At 40.9% G+C, this 19,955-nt stretch overlaps 1 protein-coding gene across 1 annotated transcript in view; it reads right to left on the bottom strand.

Moving 5' to 3' along the window:
• LOC102860660 (zinc finger and SCAN domain-containing protein 4-like) overlaps positions 1 to 845 on the bottom strand; it is a 69,261-nt gene extending 68,416 nt beyond the window's left edge. The window contains exons 1-2 of the mRNA XM_006891536.1: positions 708 to 845; positions 429 to 551 (exon numbers count right to left, since the gene is read on the bottom strand). Of these exons, the coding sequence (XP_006891598.1) occupies positions 429 to 551; positions 708 to 845 (261 nt within the window). The remainder of the gene's footprint in view (positions 1 to 428; positions 552 to 707) is intronic.
• Positions 846 to 19,955: the final 19,110 nt, after the last annotated feature.

Below are 19,955 nucleotides of genomic sequence, written 5' to 3' on the forward strand. Positions count from 1 at the left end.
ACCGACCAAACTGTGCAGCTCTGCAACTGCATCCTGGCCCATCCTCACCCTTCTGCCCCCAACCCTCACCTCCTTGTACCCCCAATATGTTTTTCCCAATTAAAAAAATATTAAAAAAACCCCAAAACAACAAAAAACCAAAAAACAAGAGTAGAACTTTGCTCCATTGGGTTTTCAGTTGCGGAATTTATAGAAATGGATTGCTGGGCTTTCCCCCCTTAGTACGCCTAGGTGAACTTGAACTACTAATCTTACTATTTTCAGTCAGCTAGCTGCCTCATCTCGGGACTCCCAAGTCTGCCTCAGAAGATACTACAAAAGCACAGGAACAATAGGAAATGCTGACTTGAGGGCAGTGAGAAAACGTAGATGGAAGAAGAGCTCTGAGCTAATGCGGTTGCCATTAAGGTGCACGCAGGAGAAAGTACCATGAGCTGAGAGCTACGCAGGTACTTATGTTTAATTTTCTTAAAGTACAGCCAAAAAGGCTCCTGCCATACTGCAGCCAAGCTGAGGGCATTTTCTCTTTCTCTCATGATACTCTGTCTCTCCTGACCGAAGAAAACCATGTATAAACTAACACAGTTTTCATGTTTTACAGATATAATTTTCCAACCCATCAATCATACATAAACTAATTGATGTCCTAGAAACATAGTTTGTAGCAGAAATATTTGTAGCTCACTCTGTGACCTCATTTTCCTTACCTGGAACTTTGGGGGTTGGGATAGATTTTTATCATATTTTGTTGAAGGCTGCACCTCCTTTGCTCCCAGGGTCGAGGGGTCGAGACCTTGCGTTGTGGCTCGTGGTAGAAAAGTTATTGGAATCTGGTACCTCTCCATTTCCGGCCTTAGTGGAGTGGCTCTGTGGCTCTGGTTTTCATCTGCTTTAGTGATTAGTGGCAAGGAGCTGCACTCCCAACCAAAAGGCAGGCAGTTCAAATTCACTAGCTGCTCAGGAGAAATCATCTGTTCAATTTTACAGCTTCTGAAATCCACTGGAGAGCCGGCAGGTGACTTCCTCGTGGATTGGTTCCCACCCAACTTCCTTGTGGATTGGTTCTCACTCAACACGGTGGTTGATTTGGCTCCTAGTCAAGAACACAACAACAATGTATGTGATTTAATTTGAGGAAAACATTTTGCATCTCAAAAGGTTTGAAACCCCTTGGGTAGGATATTAAGCTTGTTTCCAATTGTAATTGTGTAACTCTCAGCTGGGTTAATTGTCTATGGGGACTCCATAGTCTGTAACATTCCTTAACATATATCTTCTCATCTATTCTATCAACTTGAAGTAGTAGAGCAGTGTATAATAACTCTAATTGTTCCTAATAAGAAAGATAAGTGACTTCCTAACATATCATATGGCCATGGGAAGATACAGCTTAAACTCATTTTTTTGACACCAAGTTTTATTATTTTCCCAAGACTCCTGTGAAAGGGAGTTAAGAGTTTAATTTCTAGATGTCAGAAGGAAAAGAGCAGCAATTCTAATATTTAAAAGTATGATTAGGAAGAACACTAAGGTAAATGAATTTTTATTTTTGAAAAGTTAACTTTGTAAGATTTTCATCTTTACTTATATTATCAAAGGTTATTCTATTTTTTTGGTAAATAAGATCTAGAGAGACGATTACTATGAATGCCTTGAGTTTGAATAGAAGACAATTATTTAAAAACTTGCAGGTGAGCACAAAATTCTATGAATAAGCATGTTTTGAAAAAACATTTCTTGAGCTCGCAGACTTATATTTAGAACTGTTGTGTGTTGTGAAGTTTAGCAAACATTGTGTCTCTACTCATTACCTTCTCTGTTTTGTCTTTCTATCTTCTTCGTATTCTGTGACAAATTATGCTTTCTTCTCATCAATTACATAATCTTCTACATGAAATACAAATGTGGAAAAAGGATGCATTTTACTACATGCATTTGAACAGCCTCTTTCCTGGTTTCTATGCCTCATCTCACTTAAATTAATTGGAAAAGTCTTTTTTGTATCCTAGTCCATCAAGTTGGAACCAACTCAAAACTGACCCTCCAGTGGATTTTCAGAAATAGTAAATTAACCAGCATGAGAGTGTCCATCTTTCTCCTGTGGAGCAGCTGGTGGATTTGAACTGCATGCATTTGGGTTGACAGTGCAATTGAGTTCTACAATAGAGAACTCTGGTGGGTTAGTGGTAAGGAGTTGTGTTGATAACCCAAAGGCACTCAGTTAGAATCCACCAGTTGTTCCAAGGGAAGAAGATGGATAATCTCCTCTTGTGTGATTTCAGACTGCCTCTGAAAACCTAGGAGGGTCAACTATGAGTTAGTTCTGACTTGATGGTACATAACAACAGCACTAATTCTTAGTGATGGGAATGACTGTTACTGGGTTAGATTAGACAGCTCCTTGAAATAACAGTGGCCCCTGTCATCCTCTCTCTTTATCTCTTTTACTTCTTACGCACTTACATTACCCATCCTGACTGCAGGAAATCTCTAAGCAGAAATGAGAAGCCAGCCAAGATCTGCCCATTTTCCTGGACAGTTGATCCATAGCCTAACGAGTGTCCCAGGGATGGACACACTCTACCCCTTTCATAGATCTAGAATCAGGGATAATCAAAGAAAAGATTCCTTCCACTGAACTGAGGAAACACTACCGTATTGCCAACTCTGTATTCTAATTTTATAGATGTGCAAACCCACCCAAGCTTAATGAAAAGGAACTTGGAAGGAGAGTGAGATTATTAAATTGCTTTTAGACTCCCTGCCTGATTACTTTTAGACACTGAGCACATGTGCCAAACTGTGTGACTGACTGGTTTCCCCTGATGACATTGTTAATCATCGTAATTATGGTAACATATTGGTGCAGTGTTTTATAGTGTTTAAAGCATTTTTATATTCATTATCTTATTATTTATATTCAGTATCTTTGCAACAAACTTGCCAGAAGAATGATTCTCTCCCCAGAAAGATTGTCTTCTTTCAACATGCAGCTTCTAGAAGGGACACTTGAGGGATTTTGATGGAAAGATTGACTGACTCAGCCACGTCAATGGACCCAGGGGAGCAAACAGCTCTTTCTAGGCCTCTGACCCCGTACACTGCGAACGGGAATTACCAGCCTTGAGTTAAGTCTGGTTGTTCATTGAGGTTGAGTCAGAACGGGCCCACCGTTGACCCTCCAGAAGTTTTGCAGAGGCTGTGAACCACATAGGAGGAGATAACCCATCTTTTGTGAAGCAGCTGGTAATTTCAAAATGCTTGCCTTTGGGTTGACAGTGTCACTCCTTACGCAGAGCACCGCGTTAGTCCCACTGACTCAATCTGCAGAACAAAGTCACATCCAAATAGCCAGTTTTGGATCTGTCGCAGCTCTGATTTAGTGAGCATGAGACGGCCACTCCTCTGTCTCACCTGCTGACACCATTCTCTGTCTTTTCTTATTGGTTGTTAGTACTTCCTCAGCTCCAGCCCTTGCTCTAGCCGACTGGAACTGCTCTAAGAATTTATGACTTAGATTTTCCCAAGGTCTATGTTGTTGCTGTTAATGTGTCTTCACGTCAGAACCGACTCATAGCTGAGCCTCCAGTGGGCTTTCCGAGGCAGTTTAATTGGATGACAGGAGATTGTCCATCTTTCTCCCACGGAACAGGTGGCAGATTTGAACTGCATGCCTTTGGGAATTCGGCACAGCTTCTTATCACTAGACCACCATAATTCACAAGATCTATATCTAGGTAGTGTGAGTACTGGTTGAAGCATTGCTTTTCTTGTATTTATCCACAATGCAGCTCCAGACCTCTATGAACCTGTAATTATTAACTGTGGACCATCAGAATCTTTTGTGGCCTAGCGGGAAGGAGCTGCCAACTCCAAAAGCATGCTTTTTGAACTCACCTACTGCTCTTTGGGAGAAAGATGAGCAGTCTCCTCCCATGCTCTTTACAGCTTCTGAAAATTCACGAGTGGGTGAGCTATGGGCCAGTTCTGACTTGACGGTACACAACAAAAGCTATGAGTATGAGCAACAGTCCATCCCCCTCCCTTTACCCACAGACAAAGCCATTACTTAAGAAAAAAACAAGAAGATGAAAAAGGTACAAACTATTAAGTTGTTGTTGTTGTTATGTGCCATCAAGTCACTTGCGACTCATAGTGACCCTATGTACAAGAGCTCTAAATGCTGTTCTATCCTGTGCCAACCTCGCCATCTCAAACACATTCATTCCCACCGCTCCAGTCACAGAATCGATCCCTCTCATCGAAGGTCTTCCTCTCCTTCACCACCCCACCACTCTGTCAAACATGATGTCCCCCTCCAAAGACAGTCCCTCCTTGCAACATGCCCGAAGTATGTCAGACGAAGCTTCAGAATCCTTCACTCCAAGGAGCATTCCAACTTCACCTTCTCCAGGACAAACCTGTTTGTTCTCCTAGCAGTTCATGGTATATTCTATGTACAGTAAAACTATATTAAGAGGCTCAATTAATTGAGCACATATCTGGAAAATGGCTGCATCAAGACCAGTTCTAAGACCTTGTAGGGCACAAATTAACTAGCATTCGTTTATCTATCTATCTATCTATCTATCTATCTATCTATCTATCTATCTATCATCTATCTATCTATCTATATCTATCTATCCATCTATCTATTCATTCTCTCTCTCTCTTCATATATCCAAGAAAATTATCTATCTATCTATCTATATCTATCTATCCATCTATCTATTCATTCTCTCTCTCTCTTCATATATCCAAGAAAATAACAGCCAGTTGTCACCAAGGCAAATCTGGCCCTTGGCAACTTCACTTCCACTGAGCTTCAAGATCATTGAGAGTCAATGTGAAACTGTGTTTACTAAGAGCTGTCTTACTTAGTAAGGACATGAGATGAATCTTGACATCTAGATTTAATGTGCACAACTTTATCTTCTTACCACAACTGCTTAAAACACAGGTGAACCTAAACAGAGTAAACAGAATTGTTGTTTTAGAAGTTTGAAATTTGAATAGGTAGAGGATAGCTATTGGATTTTCGAAGTCATTTGAACTGATGACAATTAAACACCAACTCTAAACATTTATCTGAGAATAAAGGGAGGAGAAAGCAGGGACACAGAATTGGAGGAAATGTAGTTGCCTTTTTGCTAGCTCAAAGGCATGTGGTTCGAACTCACAGACTATCCTGTGGGACAAAGGTAGGGCCATTTCCTCTTGTATGATTTACAGCTTCTGAAAATTTGCGGGAAGGTCAGCTGTGTGTTGGTTCTGACTTAATGGCATGTAACAAAAATGTTTTCTAACTGTGTTTTAGCTGCTGGATCCAGATACACAAGGATCCAAGCCCTGTTAGGCTTCTTACCCTTGGGCCATGTGAGACACTTCAGAATTCTTTCCCATAGATTCTTGGTTTAGCTCCACTATGTTAAAGAGGATTTCTAATACTTGCTACCCAGAACTTGGGTGTTCTGGAAATTGGTAGCTGTCATTGAATCAGTTCTCATTTTAGAGACTCCATGCACAACAGAATCTGCTGCCCAGTCCTGGACCTGGTCCCACAAATAGCTACAGATTGGACTGTTTGGATCCATAAAGTTTTTAATGGCTGGTCTTTTACTAAAAATTATTTCTGTATTTTAATTTACATTGTGTTTCTTAAGATCATTCCCATATATCTCTTACAAAATTAATTACAATTGATCTATGCCCACTGTTACCCAATCTTTACAGATCCCAGCTGGATCTTTCCTAATTCCTTCACATCTTCATTTACCAAACTCTGTGACCCTGTGATTTTCCCCCCACTTTCCCCCTCAGCCCTCCTGGCCCCTTCCTTCCTTCTTTGGATAGCCATACACATCTTACTAGTTATCCTTCTATGTTGACAATAACGATCTTATCAAGTATTTGTCCTTATGAGACTGAGTTAGTTCACAAAACATAATGCTTTCTAGCCTCACTCATGCTGTATAGTATGTTCTGAAATCATCGCTCCTGAGTGGTGTATAGGATTCCATCCTGTCTTAATCCAGTTATTTGTTGATGGACGTTTGGGATGTTTCTATGTTCTTGCTATTGAGAATAATGTTGCTGTGAGCATAGGTGTACCAATTTCCATTTGAAACTGGGTTGTATGAAATGCCTATGTTCAGCTTTCTGAGGACACTCCCAACTGCCTTCCAGAGTGGTTGTGCCATTTTGTAATTTCACCAACAGTGTATGAAAGTTCTAATATCTTCACATCTTCTCCAACATTTATTGCTTTCTGTTCTGTTAAATTTTGGCACTGCTACTGGGGTGAGATGGCATCTCATTGTGGTTTTGATTTGCAACTTTCTTACTGCCAGTGATTCTGAGCATTTCTTCATGTGTCTGCTGGCCGTCTGAATGTCTTCCTCTGTGAAAAGTCTTTCCTTGTCTTTTTTGTCCATTTCATAACTGGGTTACCAGTCTTTTTCATGTGGAGGCCCTGGAGTGTTTTGTAAACTTTTATTATGAGACTAGATTTTTTAAGCATATCTCCAGGTCTTTCTTCCCCATCCATCTTAATTCATAGCTGCACTGAAATCTGTTCAACACCACAAAACATAACAACAACAACAACAACAACAACACACACGCCTCCACTGGGGCATGGGAGGTGACTGTACATGAGGGACGCGAATAAGGAATCGAACCACTCGAGCAGATCACTGCTCTCATTTTGGAAAATGTTTCTTTGAATTATCTTCATTAGACATTTTGGTCATTGCTTAGTTAGAGAGACTTTCACTGTCGGGCCTGTGCACACACCCTTGGTCCTACAGCCCCTACCCAACTATGCGGTTAAGAAACCTCACTGTCCTCAGCTTTGTCTGGCCTCCCTTTCGCTTTGCAGTTACTCTCTGTGAAGAGGCCAGCATCTGGCCTGAGATGCGGGTAAGTTATCCTCATTGACACCCACCTCCTAATTCCCTGGTGCTGAGGCAAGCCCACTTCCTTTTTCTTTTACAGTCTCCCGTCACTCATTGTTTGCTAATGACTAGTTGGCAGGCACAGAGAAGCGAAGTGGCAGCCAGCCTGGCCTTCAGACTGGAAAGAAGCATGTTTTCTAGAGAATGAAAACATTATTTGGTAAGAAGCACGTTCCAGCACTGAATATTTCTTTTTCAAAGTCCTGCTGGGCTCCTTCTGTCTCCCACTGTCTGCGCTTTCCTTTGTCACTTCCTCCCACCTCCTTCCCAGATGGAGACTGGCAGGGACGCCTTCTTTGGGGACAGGGCTCCTCCAAGGCGGGTGTGGGCTATAGACAATATGATTTTGAGGAAGTGAATTTTTATTATAATTGTAAGCATAAAACAATTCTACATTGCTATTTAGAAATCTGTGAAGCCCTCTCAGATTTTTCTAGAAAGAAAGCCAGCGGTAATGACTCTTTGGTCCTCATTTAGATTCAGCTCATTAACTCACTGCCATTGAGTCAGAACCAGCACATAGCTGACCTTCCAGCTGTTTTTCAGAGGCTGTAAATTGCCCATCTTTCTAGCACAAAACAGCTGGTGGATTTGAACTTTCAAAAATGAGTGGTTTTAGGGCGGGCAGCTCAAGCCCTGACAGACTACGCCACCAGAGTCCCTTAAAAAAGGAGTCACTTAAACTCACAGAGTAATCAACCCTGGTCTTGCTTGTGTTTAGCATTTATTTCAGGAAAAAACCCCTCTGGACAATTTCTCTTCGTACCTTCCTCTTCACTCACTTTCAGATCTCTTCAAACCCAGGTGACTGAAACCAGTCCTCTGATGCCAGACTGAACTGTTTCTAGGTAGATTAAAGTCGCAAAAAAAAGCCAATAATACAGATTCTTCATTTATTCGTCGCAGTATTCAAGAGGCTTCAGAAACCCATTCAAAACGCAGCTCAAGCCTGAGTGTTGTCAGCTACCTGCTTTTTGCCACCAGAGGGCGTTGCGTCCCTAATGTTTTCCCTGGTCAGCTAAGCAAAATCGCTGGGAGCAGAGGACTTTCAATCCATACTTAAGTTTTCCACGTGCAGATAACAACCTAACAACAAAAACCCCCTTCATCGGTTGAAGACAAATATTCCAAAGAAATATTAGGAAGTGCAAAACAGGCAGCCAGCCCAGAGCTCTGCTCAGTGAGGCCGACGGCTTCCGGTGAGCACATTTCCCGGGAAATGAAGTGGTACAAAATGCAGCGAGGGGCGCTTGCTAGCGAGGAGCAGCGGATAATATATTTGTTTGTACTATGGGATTGCAGTTCTACTAGAAGGAACACTTGACATTTTGATGAGTGCCTCCAGGGAGAAAAGGTACTAACTTCAGAACTTAGTTTTAATTATACTAAGGAGATTACATTATTCAAAAGCATCCCACTGGTAAGGTGCAACATTTCCTGAAACAGTTTAGTGGAAAATGCCACATTAATCAGTTCAATATTTCACTCAGAAGGCTTAATGATGGGAGAAGTTTAAAGTACCCTGGCACAATAATGCAGAAGGAAGGGGAATAGAAAAAGTATGTTCAATGTTCACTTAGAGGCAAAAAGCTTCAATAGTTGTTGGTCCCTCTTGAGTCTTTCCCCATGAAAAACTGGCCGGCTGTGGGAAGAATCCAGTCGGGATCCGCATGTGGTACTCCACCAGTCTTGAAATAGAAGGCTTTGGAAAAGGCAGCACACACTGACAGAAGTGAACTCAGGTGGAGTTGTCTTTAGACTCACACTGCCTAACCCAAATGGGGAGCCCCTCTCGTGATTTGAGCCCACAAGTGGCTCAGCTAGAGAAAGATGAGCACCCTCTTCCTCCCGTATTTACATGAGTCAAAACTGCCTGGTCTGTAATTAAAGGAAGAGAAAAGGCTGTTGGGGAGGAAAGGAGAGAGGAGGAGGAGAGAAGGGGAAGGGTGGCAGAGAAAGAGAGAGGGGGCAGAGGGAAAGAGAGAGAGAAAGAAGAAGAGAGAGAGGGAAAGGGGATGTGAAAGAGGGAAAAAGAGGGAGAGGAAAGGAGATGGGGAGAGAGAGAAGGAGAGAAAGAGGAGAGAGAGAGAGAGAACGGAAAGAGAGTAAAAGAGATTGTAAGATTCTAAGACACACACACACACACACACACACACACACACACACACACACACACACATCTCTAGGTTGGCAATGAATAGCTACTTTCTGCCTCCCATCTAGATAGACAAAAGATCTCTGTCAGCCCATGGCACTGGAGGTCAAGGAGATGTGGGGAAATTAGATTCTGGAGCCCTCTGTCTTTTTATTCCCACACTCTCCCCCAACTCATCTTCTAGCCAGCATCTCCAGACTTTAACACTGAAATGAAAATCAGGCCTGAACGTCCTCAAGGTTTGTTCTTACTCCACTGACGTGTAACCTGAGAGGGGTTGATATAGGTGCACTAAAAAGCAGAAAGATTGAGTGAAGGAGGATGAAGACTGGAAATTCTATTCTGACCTTAATCTTTGTACGCATACAAATCAGCATCATGGCTAGTCAAATTAGAGGAACAATTAAAAAAATAAAAACACCCCAAAGTAATCAAGATCAATTGTTCTCATGTTGTCTGGCAAACAACTTTAGGGGCTTAGGGGGCTCCTGATGGATGCTAGTGAGAGCTGGGCAGAGGCAGAAGCAATCACTGCTTGAGTGTACATTTGTTAAGAAATTTTATCCAAGAGCTCGTTTAATTTCTATTTAGCTCTTGTCACAAAGAAGTCGAACTGCCTTGGATTAGAAAGCTAGAAATCAATACTAAGGGGGCACAGCTAGCTTGTTCAGAAGGTGTGCAATGCAGCATGGTCCTGCCTTGTTTTCCTTTCTCTCTTTCTTAGTTGATGTTATAGCAAAATATTCCTGGTGCTGTAGCTTCCCTCCAAGGCTGTCACAGTCACCCTTGGTCTGCGTTCACAATTTTTCTCCGTTTTCTTTCAACAGGTCGCCTGGCTTCTTACACAGAGGCAGGAACCCCACCCTTCTTGTAGCTTTCCTCTCCTCTGTGTGTCCTTCTTCACATATCTCCACTGAAGAAATCTAGCCTTGGTGTTCTCAGAAATATTGGCTGTCTTTTTTGCATTTCAGGAATTTCTGATCTTTTGGTGATAACATTATCTCCTTTTTGCCCTCTTTGGCCTGTGGCCTGTGGCCTTAGAGTCTACCTCCACTCTGGGAGTCAGCTGTCTGGCTGCCATCTTGATGGTGGTTTTGTCTTGATTGCAGTCACACAAGGGAAGTTTCTGGGGTCCTTTTTGTTGTGTGCTACTGTTCTTTCCCCCTCGTGCCCCCAAAGTGGGTGGCCCTTGAGTAAGGATGGAGGCCTGCCTGAGGGCATGGCTTTGAAATCCATGATGAGGTGATGGGTTTCTGGGCAATCCTGGGCCCTGTGGCCTTGGAGTCTACCTCCATTCTTGGAGTTGGCTGGCTATAATGGTTACCCATGGTGGACAGTGTTTGGTGGAGATCCCTGATTAAAACAAGCTTAGAAGCAGGAGTGGCATCCACTTCTGAAATATCTTGCCTCCGGAAACTTTATGAACCTGGAGAAAGAATGAAAGTTATTAAAGTGTTCAGGTCTTTCATTCATAGGGTTGCTATGACTCGCCTATGACTTGATGACACTTAACAACAACAGCAACATTTTTAAGAACTGTATATTGTACTGTTGTTGTTGTTAGGTACTGTCAAGTCAATTACGACTCATAGCAACTCTCTGAATAACAGATCTGAACCTTGTGCATCCTGCACCAGCCTCATGATCTCAGCCATTCACAAGCCAAGTGTGATAGTCACTGTGTCAACCCATTTCATGCGGAATCTTCCTCTCCTTCATTGACACTTCCTTTCCTAGGCATGATGTCTCTCTTCAAGGACTGATTCCTCCTGAAACTATGCCCAAAGTATGTGAGACAAAGATTCACCATCTTTGCCTATAAGGAGCACTCTTGCATTTCCTTTAAGTCAGATTTGTTCTTTCGATAGTTCATGGTATATTCAATACTCTTTGCCAACACCTCACCTCCAACACATGGATTCATCTTTGGTCTTCCTTATTCTTTATCTAACTTTTAGATGGATAGGACACCTTAGTCTTTAACCTTTCCTTTAGACCTTTGGAGAGGTCCTTGAGAACAGATTCTCCAATGCAACAAATAGGTGCAATTAGCAAGTAAAAAAAAAAAAACAAAACACCAAAAAACAAAAAACCTCATAAATTTGAATTTTGTTTTAAGAGCTATATAATAGCTGATGAATTTTATTGTTGTTGTTATGTGCCATTGAGTTGCTTGTGACTCATAGTGACCCTATATACAACAGCCCTAAACTCTGCTCTGTCCTGTGCCAATCGTACTGCCTCTGACACACCCATCCTCATTACCCCAGTCACTGAGTCAATCCACCTCATAGAAGGCCTTCCTCTCCTGCGCCGTCCCTCCACCCTCCCAAGCATGATGTCCCTCTCCAAGGACCAGTCCCTCCTTACAACATGTCCAAAGTATGTCAGACGGAGCCTCAGAATCCTTGCCTCCAAGGAGCCGTCCGGTTTGACTCTTTCCAGGATGAATCTGTTTGTTTTCCTAACAGTCCATGGTACCCTCAATACTCTTCTCCAGCACCACAGCTTAAAGGCATCAATTCTCCTTCTATCCTCCTTAGTCATTGTCCAACTTTCTGATGCATAACAAGTGATTGCAAAGACCATGGCCTGTATCAGACACACCTTAGTCTTCAGAAAGACACCATTGCTCTTCAATACTTTGGAGAGGTCCCTAACACAAAACTTAATTGTGATTTCATTATTAAAATTATTATTATTACAATTTTTTTAAAAAACAATTGCTTTCTGGTCAGTCATAACTCGTGGCAACTCTGTGTGTGTCAGAACTTTATAACTTGTTGCCACTGAGCTGATTCCGATTTCTGGTGACCCCATGAACTAGAAAACCCAAAACCCAAAAACCATAAATCAAAATTCATCACTGTCTGGTTGAAACCAACTCATAGCTGACCCTCCACCTGTAAATTTTGGAGACTGTAAAGTGCATGGGAGGAGATTGCTGTCCACATAAGAGCTTCCCTTTAATGTTCTTTTTTAAATTTTATGTGCTAAAGAGTAGAACTGTGCTCCACTGAGTTTTCAGTGGTTGACTTTTCAGAAATAACCAGGCCTTTCATCCGTGGTACTCGAGAGGGCTCAAATTGCCAGCCTTTTGGTTAGCATGGTTAGCAGTTGATCACAAACTGCTTGTGCCACCAGGGACCCTCTCGCCAATGTACCTCTATATTAGCAAAAAAGGGTAAGTAAGTGTAAAACCAAAAAAGCCAAAGCCAAACCAAAAGTCTCTTCTTGGAAGCAAGGACTTTGAAGCTCCATCTCACATACTTTGGGCATGTGGCCAGGAGGGACTGGTCTTTGGAGAAGGACATCATACTTAGAAGGGTGGAGAGACAGCACAAGAGAGGAAGATCCCGTAGGAGATGGATTGATACAGTAACAGGGGAAATGGGGGTAGCTGTGTTGGAGTCAGTGAGACTGGTCCAGGCTAGGCCAGGGCACAGAGCTATTGTGCATTGGGTCACCGTGAGTTGCAGGTGACTCAATGGTACATAACAACAACAAGCGTGAAACCCTTAATTATAGCAAAATTCTCTCTCTCATTGCTGCTGAGTCAGATCTGACTCATATCTAATCCTCCAAAGAGTTTTCGAAGGCTGTAAATCTCACAGGAGGAGAGCACTCCTCTTTCTCTGGTGGAGTCACTAGTGGATTTGAACTGCCTGCTTTTGGATTGGCAGCACAACATCTTACCCACTACGTGATTAGAACTCCCTCACACCCTAGTAAAATTAGAAAACAAAGCTATAAATGTTAAACCAACCAGGAGTTGCTGAGTATGAAGCAGTAGGGAAGAGTCAAAATGGTCTTTACTGACCTATGAGGAGGTCAGTCCCTGGAGAAAGCCATCATGCTTGATAGAGAGCCAATGAAGAAGAGGAAGCCCCTCCATGTGATGAAATGGTACAAGGGCTACAGAAATGGACTTAAGCATAGCCAAGGTTCTGAGGATGACACGGGATTGGCCAGGTTTTGGTTTTATTGTACACAGGGTGGGTGTGAGTCAGAGTTCATTCAGCAGTACCCAATAACAATAGCATCATGGAGTGATCATTAACTATTATAAAAAGACTCAACGGCAAAACAACAATTAGATACCATCTCACCCCAGTAGCAGTAGCAAAGTTTAACAGGATATTGAGCAATAAATGTTGGAAAGAATGTGGAGAAATTGGAACTCTTGTGCACTGCTGATGGGATTGTAAAATGGTACAACTATTTTGCAAGGCAATTTGACATTTCCCCAAAAAGCTAAACATAGAAATACAATATGACCCAGCTATTGCACTGGTATACCCCAAGGAAATAAGAGATGAGACACAAATGGAGATGTGTATACCTATGTTCATAGCAGCATTATTTACAAGAGAAAGAATATGGAAATAGCACAATTACTCATACTGGATTGAGAAATTGTGGTACATTCATACATTCACACAATGGAACAGTATGTAGCACTAAGGAACAATTATTTTGTGAAATACTACATAACATGGGAGAGTCTTTAGAGTGTTATGCTGCATGAACTAACTCAGTCTTATAAAGACAAATACTGCATAAGAGCATTATTGTAAAAATTCGAATGCTAATTGGTAAGATGTGTATAAAGGTCCAGAAGGGGAAGAGCAAGGGGGAAGAGAATTATAAAAGGGGAAGGAAGAGATCACTAGGATAGCAGAGTTTAATGGGCAGAGGGATGGGTAAAGGAATAGGGAAGATTCAATGGGGACTTAAAAAGACAAGGTAATAATAGGCATAAATCAATAATAATAAATTACATACAATATATATGAATGATTGTATGAAATACAATGTAAATAAATAATTGTATAAAATGTAAAGCACATAAATGAAACAATGTAAACAAATTATTTTATGCAACTCAGAAAAAGCAAATTAAAAATACTCAGTAATCTGCAGACCCTGGCATCAAGTCATCTTTTGAAGTTTATGGAGGTTAACTTTTTGTTTGAGAACATGATTCTAAAGGAAGAAGTAGATAAAGAACACCTCACTTATGCTCCATGCAGAAGAAGACCCGAGTTTCCACTGTGTGCCTGCCCATCCTGGGTCCTCCTCCATAATTACCTTGTGTGTGTTGTAAATTGTTGCTTGCTCTTGTCCTGACTGGTGCTAGCTGCTGGCATTACCACCTTCTGTGTGGATATTCTCTTTTCTTCTTCCTATTTTTATCTTTTAGGATGTGATTTCACTACTACATAGCAATAATAATTTACCAAGGTTTGCTATCTGTCTCTTATTGGATGTTTATTTGTTTTTAAAAATTGAGGCTAGAAGAGCTCTGGCCTTCCGAATAATATCCTTGTGTCTTTTGGCTTCCAGAACTTCCATTTGACTCGCATTAACCCTCTGTGGTGTAGTGAATTACATATGGTAATTCTTTCAACTTTCATCTTTGTAAAACTTCTACCAAATGGTAGGATGTTGTTGTTTGGTGCAATCAAGTCAACTACAATTCATAGTGATCCTATGAACAACAGAGATTTTTCACAGGTGTATGAATGCAATGTCAAAGGTAAAGCGGAAAAGCCCCAAAACAACAACAAAACTCGAAATGACTGTCATTGGAGCAATAAGTCAGTAAAATTTCAGCATGTATATAGTGAAGAATATATAGTTTCTAAAAATGAGTTATGTGTTCTGTCTTGGAGAAGTGACTATGATACCTTTTTTTTTTTTAAAAAAAATGTAAACATATGTTCCTCCTTGCTCCCCTGTCCCTCTTGAAAAATATTGAATGTATGAGTGTGTGTACACCTACCTGTATGTATGTGCTAAGATTTTTATAAGCCTGGAATAATAAAAAAAATCTTCTATATTTTTATATTTTTAATAGAAAGGATAGAGGAACAGCTTGGGAGAGAAAGACCCCAGATGAAATGGATTGACACAGTAACTGTAGCAATGGGACCAGATGTTTCAGAGACAGTGTGATTGGCTCAGGATAGGGCAGGGTTTGAAGACATAATCATAGTAGATTCGATGACACATAACAACAACAACTACTACTACTGAATATCCCTTGGGCTGCCAAGAGAACAAACAGGTACAACCAGATTGCTTTTTGAAGGCAAGGATGAGGAAGCTTCATCTCAAATACATTGAATATGTGGATAGGAGATGTTATGCCTTAGAAAGGGGCATCAGAATACGCCATCCCCTTTTCCTTGTGAATCAGGGTGAAGTCTCTCTTAGGGAAGAGTGATAGGGAATGAAAAAGGACACACTGATAAAGGAGATTAATCTGAACTGGCTTTGACAAGCACTGTGGCAATTGGGCAATTAAAACAGACTTTCAAGGGGAGGAAAAAAAGAGGAATGAACTGAGGGGGAGGGTAGAGAAAATAGTGCAACAATGAATGAATGGAAACCCAAAATCTCTATAAATGTTCATTAAAATTAAAAAAAAAAGAAAGGGGCATCATGCTGGAATGATGATGTGTCAGCAAAAGAGCAGAAGATCCTGAGCCATGTGGATTGATAACAGTGACTGTAGCAACGGCTAAAGTGTATCAGGGGTGATAAGAATTGTGCATGGTAAGACAGGCTTCAGATCTGTTGTTTATAGGGTTTCTATGAGTTGTACTTTACCGTGCAGCATCTAACAACAACAACAACAACAACAACAACAACTATAAGGAATGTGAATCCAGAGTGGTTTAAGGAAAGATTCTCTTTATAGTATTGTTTTATTTGCAGTTTTCTTTCATAAGCATCGCAGAAGCTGATTCTGTGGCAGTCTAGTTGATTCTGACTCATGGTGTGACCCCAAGCACCACAAAGCAGAACTGCCCCATAGGGATTTCTTGGCTGACATCTTTCCTGAAGCAGATTGACAGACTTTTTTCCATGTGTGGGTTCAAACTACCAACCTCCACTACTGCTTACAAATGTGATTATATGCCTGGCAATGATTAGCAATAACTGGCCTGGTAGCAGTTGCTCCATTCAGAAAGCCTGGAAATCGGCCACTGGTGGACTCAAGCCACTAACCCTTCAATAACCTGTTGAATGTGTCCTTAGTGGTGTGAGTAAGTAATGCATTTGGCTGCTAAATGAAAAATTGTAATTTGAGACCATCTAGAGGCACCTCTGATATCAGTCTAGAGACTAAGATGCACCTGATCCAGGCCATGGTCTTCCCAATTACTTGCTATGCATCAGAGAGCTGGACAATGACTAAGGATGACAGAAAACTTTGAGTTTGGTCCTGGAAAAGAGTCTTAAACATACCACACTGCCAAGAAAACAAATAGGTCTGTCTTAGAGAGGGTGAAATCAAGTTTCTCCTTGGAGGCTAGGATTTTGAAGCTCTGTCTTACATACTTTGTGCACGTGACTAGGAGATATTAATCCTCGGAGAAGGACTTCATGCTCAGAAAGGTAGAGGGACAGTGTAGAAGAGGGCAATGGGATATTGAAATCAGTGAGAATGGCTCAGGACAAGGCAAGGTTCAGAGTTGCTGTACATAGGGTCTCTATGAGTTACAGGCGACTTGACAGTACACAACAACAACAACAACAACAACAACAACAACAATAGAGGCACCTCAGAAAAAAGTTTGAGCTACTCAATTTTCTTCTGAAGAATCAGCCACTGAAAACCTTCCGGAACACAATTCTGCTCTGACACAAGAGGAATTTTCATGAATTGAAGTTGAGTGAACAGTGACTTTAAAAGAAAACTCAAACCCAAACCAGAACCCCCCAAATACTGTGTAATAAAAAAGCAGAAGCCCAAGTAGCACAATACTTAAATGCTTGGCTGCTAACCAAAAGGTTTGCAATTCAAACCCACCTAGCAGCTCGAGACAAAGACATGATTATCTATTCCCATGAAGTTAGAGCCTAGAAAAATTCATGGAATCCTTTTGCTCTGTCACATGGATCCTTATGAGTTAAAATTGACTCAGTAATACTTAACAACAATTAAAAAAACAGAATGAAAGAATAAACAAAAGAGAATGGCTATCTTCATACTCTCCCATTCAAGTGCAGAATGACCTGCAGCTGAGTCTGCACCAAGTGGGGACAAGGTGTGGCTAACCTGAGCCTCAGGACTGAGGGCTGAGATTTCAGAAATTAAAGGCAAGTTGCAACTCAGCAGGCTGGGCCTTGGGGCTGCCCTCAAAAAAGGAATGGTCTTTTTTTTTTTTTTAAAAAAAAAAAGGAATGGTCTATACAAGTTCACCTGGAAAATGAATATAAAGAAGACATTGTTCTACTGTTTTCAGCCTTCTATTATTTAATTCTGATTGTATTCTACTAAGCAGTTTTGCCAAGATTTCTGGTGGTTTAGTCCATAGGGAGGGAATTGTATTGCTACCTCAAAGGTGGGTTCTTTCTGGTGACTTGAATTCATCACTGATTCCACAGAAGAAAGGTGGACAATCTTCTCCTGTGAGATTTACAGCCTTAGAGGACCCACTGGGTCAAGCTATGACCCAATTCTGACCTGACAGAAAAGGCAAGCCAACTTTTATTTTGCTCATATAAAATCTATGACTAGATCAAGATATTATTGCATGACTAGAGCAAGAAAACACTACCTGGTTAAAAATCAAGAAAGGTGTGTGTCATGGATGTATCCTTTCTCCACACTGATTCAATATGTATACTGAGAAAATAATTTGAGAAGCTAGACTTTATAAAAGAACAATATAGCATCAGGATTGAAGGAAGATCAAAGACTAAAGGCTTCAATATGTATTACATCTTAACATCAAGAAGACAAAAATCTTCACCACTGGGCCAATAGGAAACATCATGGTAGATGGATGAAAGGTTGAAATTGTGAATGATTTCCTTTTACTTCAGTACCCTTGGTACCATCAGTCAAAGGATGAGTTTACCTTGGGAAAGTCTGCTTAAGAGACCTCTCCAAAGCACTGAGGAGCAATGATGTTAAAGACTAAGGTGCATTTGATTCAAGAGATGGTCTTTTCTATTACTTGCTATACATCTGAGAGCTTGACAAAGACTAAAGAAGAAGAAGAATTGATGCCTTTGGATTGTCAGAAAAAGAAACAGATACATCTTGGAGGAAGTGCAACTAGAGCTTCCTTGGAGGTAAAGATGGTGAAACTTTGTCTCACATACTTTGGGCATCTTGCTCGGAGAAACCGTCCCTTGGAAAATATCATGTTTGCAAGATGAAGGGCTAATGAAAGACCCTCTATGAGATGGATTGACACAATGACTGCAGCAATGAACTCAAGTATATCAAAGATGATGACGATGGCAAGGAATAGTATAGGGTGCAAATCCACTGTTCGTAGGGTCTCTATGTGTCATACTGGACTCATCTGCACCTAAAACCAACAACATTATGTGTCAAGTGAAGTATTTTACATATATTAATTCAATTAGGTCATACAACTATCTACATGGTAAGGGCTATTATCACCTTCATTTTACAGATCAGGAAACTGAGACTCAGATAAAGTAATTTTCTCAAAGTCATACAAACAATAAGTCACAAAATTGGGATCTGAACCCAAGTGTTCTACTTCCTCCTCTGTAGGACAAACCCTTCTTATTCTTGGCCCACTCACAGTCACTTGAAGTCAAAGAGCAGTATGCATTATTTTGGGATGAAAATATCTTGTACTTTAAAAAAAAAAAAGAAAATATCTTGTACTTTTAAAGACTAATATGATAATTATTCTTAAAGAAAATGTTGCCAGCTGTTCTTGCTAGGTGTCAACAAGTCAACTACAACTCCTAGTGACCCTGTGAAAAGTAGATTGGAAACTTGTCCTATTTTGTGTCATTCTCATAATCTCTACCATTATAGTCACTGTGTCAGTTGATTTTGTTGACGATCTTCCTCTCTTTTTATGATCCTTTACCTTGCTCATCATGGTGTGTTTTTTTCAAGGAAGGCCTCCTCCTAACAAGATGCTCAAAATGTGTGAGTTGAAGTCTCACCATCCTTGAGTGTCATGAGTAGAGAGCGCTCTGGTGGCACATTCTCCAAGACAGACTTGTTTGTACTTTTAGCAATACAAAGGCATCAATTCTTCTTGACATCTTCATTGATTGTCCAACTTTCAGATGCATGCAATGGAAAATACCATAGGTTGGATCAGCAAGTATTTAAGTCTTGAAGCGGATATCCTTGCTCTTTTGCACTTTTGAGAGGTCCTTGGCAAAAGATTTTACCAATGTAGCACATTTTTTGATTTCTTGACTGCTACTTCTATGGGCTACTCTGGTGGCCTACCGGGTAAGGAGATGCACGGCCAATCCAAAGGCAGACAGTTCAAATCCATTAGGTGCTCTTGAGAAATAGATGGACAATCTCCTCCCACACGATTTACAGCTTTTGAAATTTCTTTGGAGGAGAACAGCTGTCTGTTTGACTGACTGATTGACTGACTGGAAGAGATTAGTATTATACCCATTATCAAGAAAGGTGATCCAACAGAATGTGGAAATTATCAAACAACATCACAGGCATGCAAAATACTGCGAAAGATCATTAAAAAATACTATACCACTGAATGGACTGATAAATTGTAGTACATCCACACAATGGAATACTTACTATGCAGCACTCAGAATCAATGATTTTGAAAAATACTACATAAATTAGGAGAGACGGCAGAGTATTATGCTGAGTGAACTAACTCAGTTACATAAGGATAAATACTGCATAAAACCATTATTGTAAAAATAAAAGGATTACTAGTAAAACATGTATGGAAACCTAAGGAGGGAAGGAGTGGGAGTGGAGGGGTGAAGATGAGTAGGGGTGAAACTACAGTGTTGCACAGTTTGGTGGGTGGAGGGAAGGGGGAAGGAAATGGGAATTATCT

The sequence above is a fragment of the Elephantulus edwardii genome, unplaced genomic scaffold, assembly GCF_000299155.1.
Source record: "Elephantulus edwardii isolate Elephantulus edwardi_28Jun2011 unplaced genomic scaffold, EleEdw1.0 scaffold00099, whole genome shotgun sequence".
In the NCBI taxonomy this organism is placed as follows: domain Eukaryota; kingdom Metazoa; phylum Chordata; class Mammalia; order Macroscelidea; family Macroscelididae; genus Elephantulus; species Elephantulus edwardii.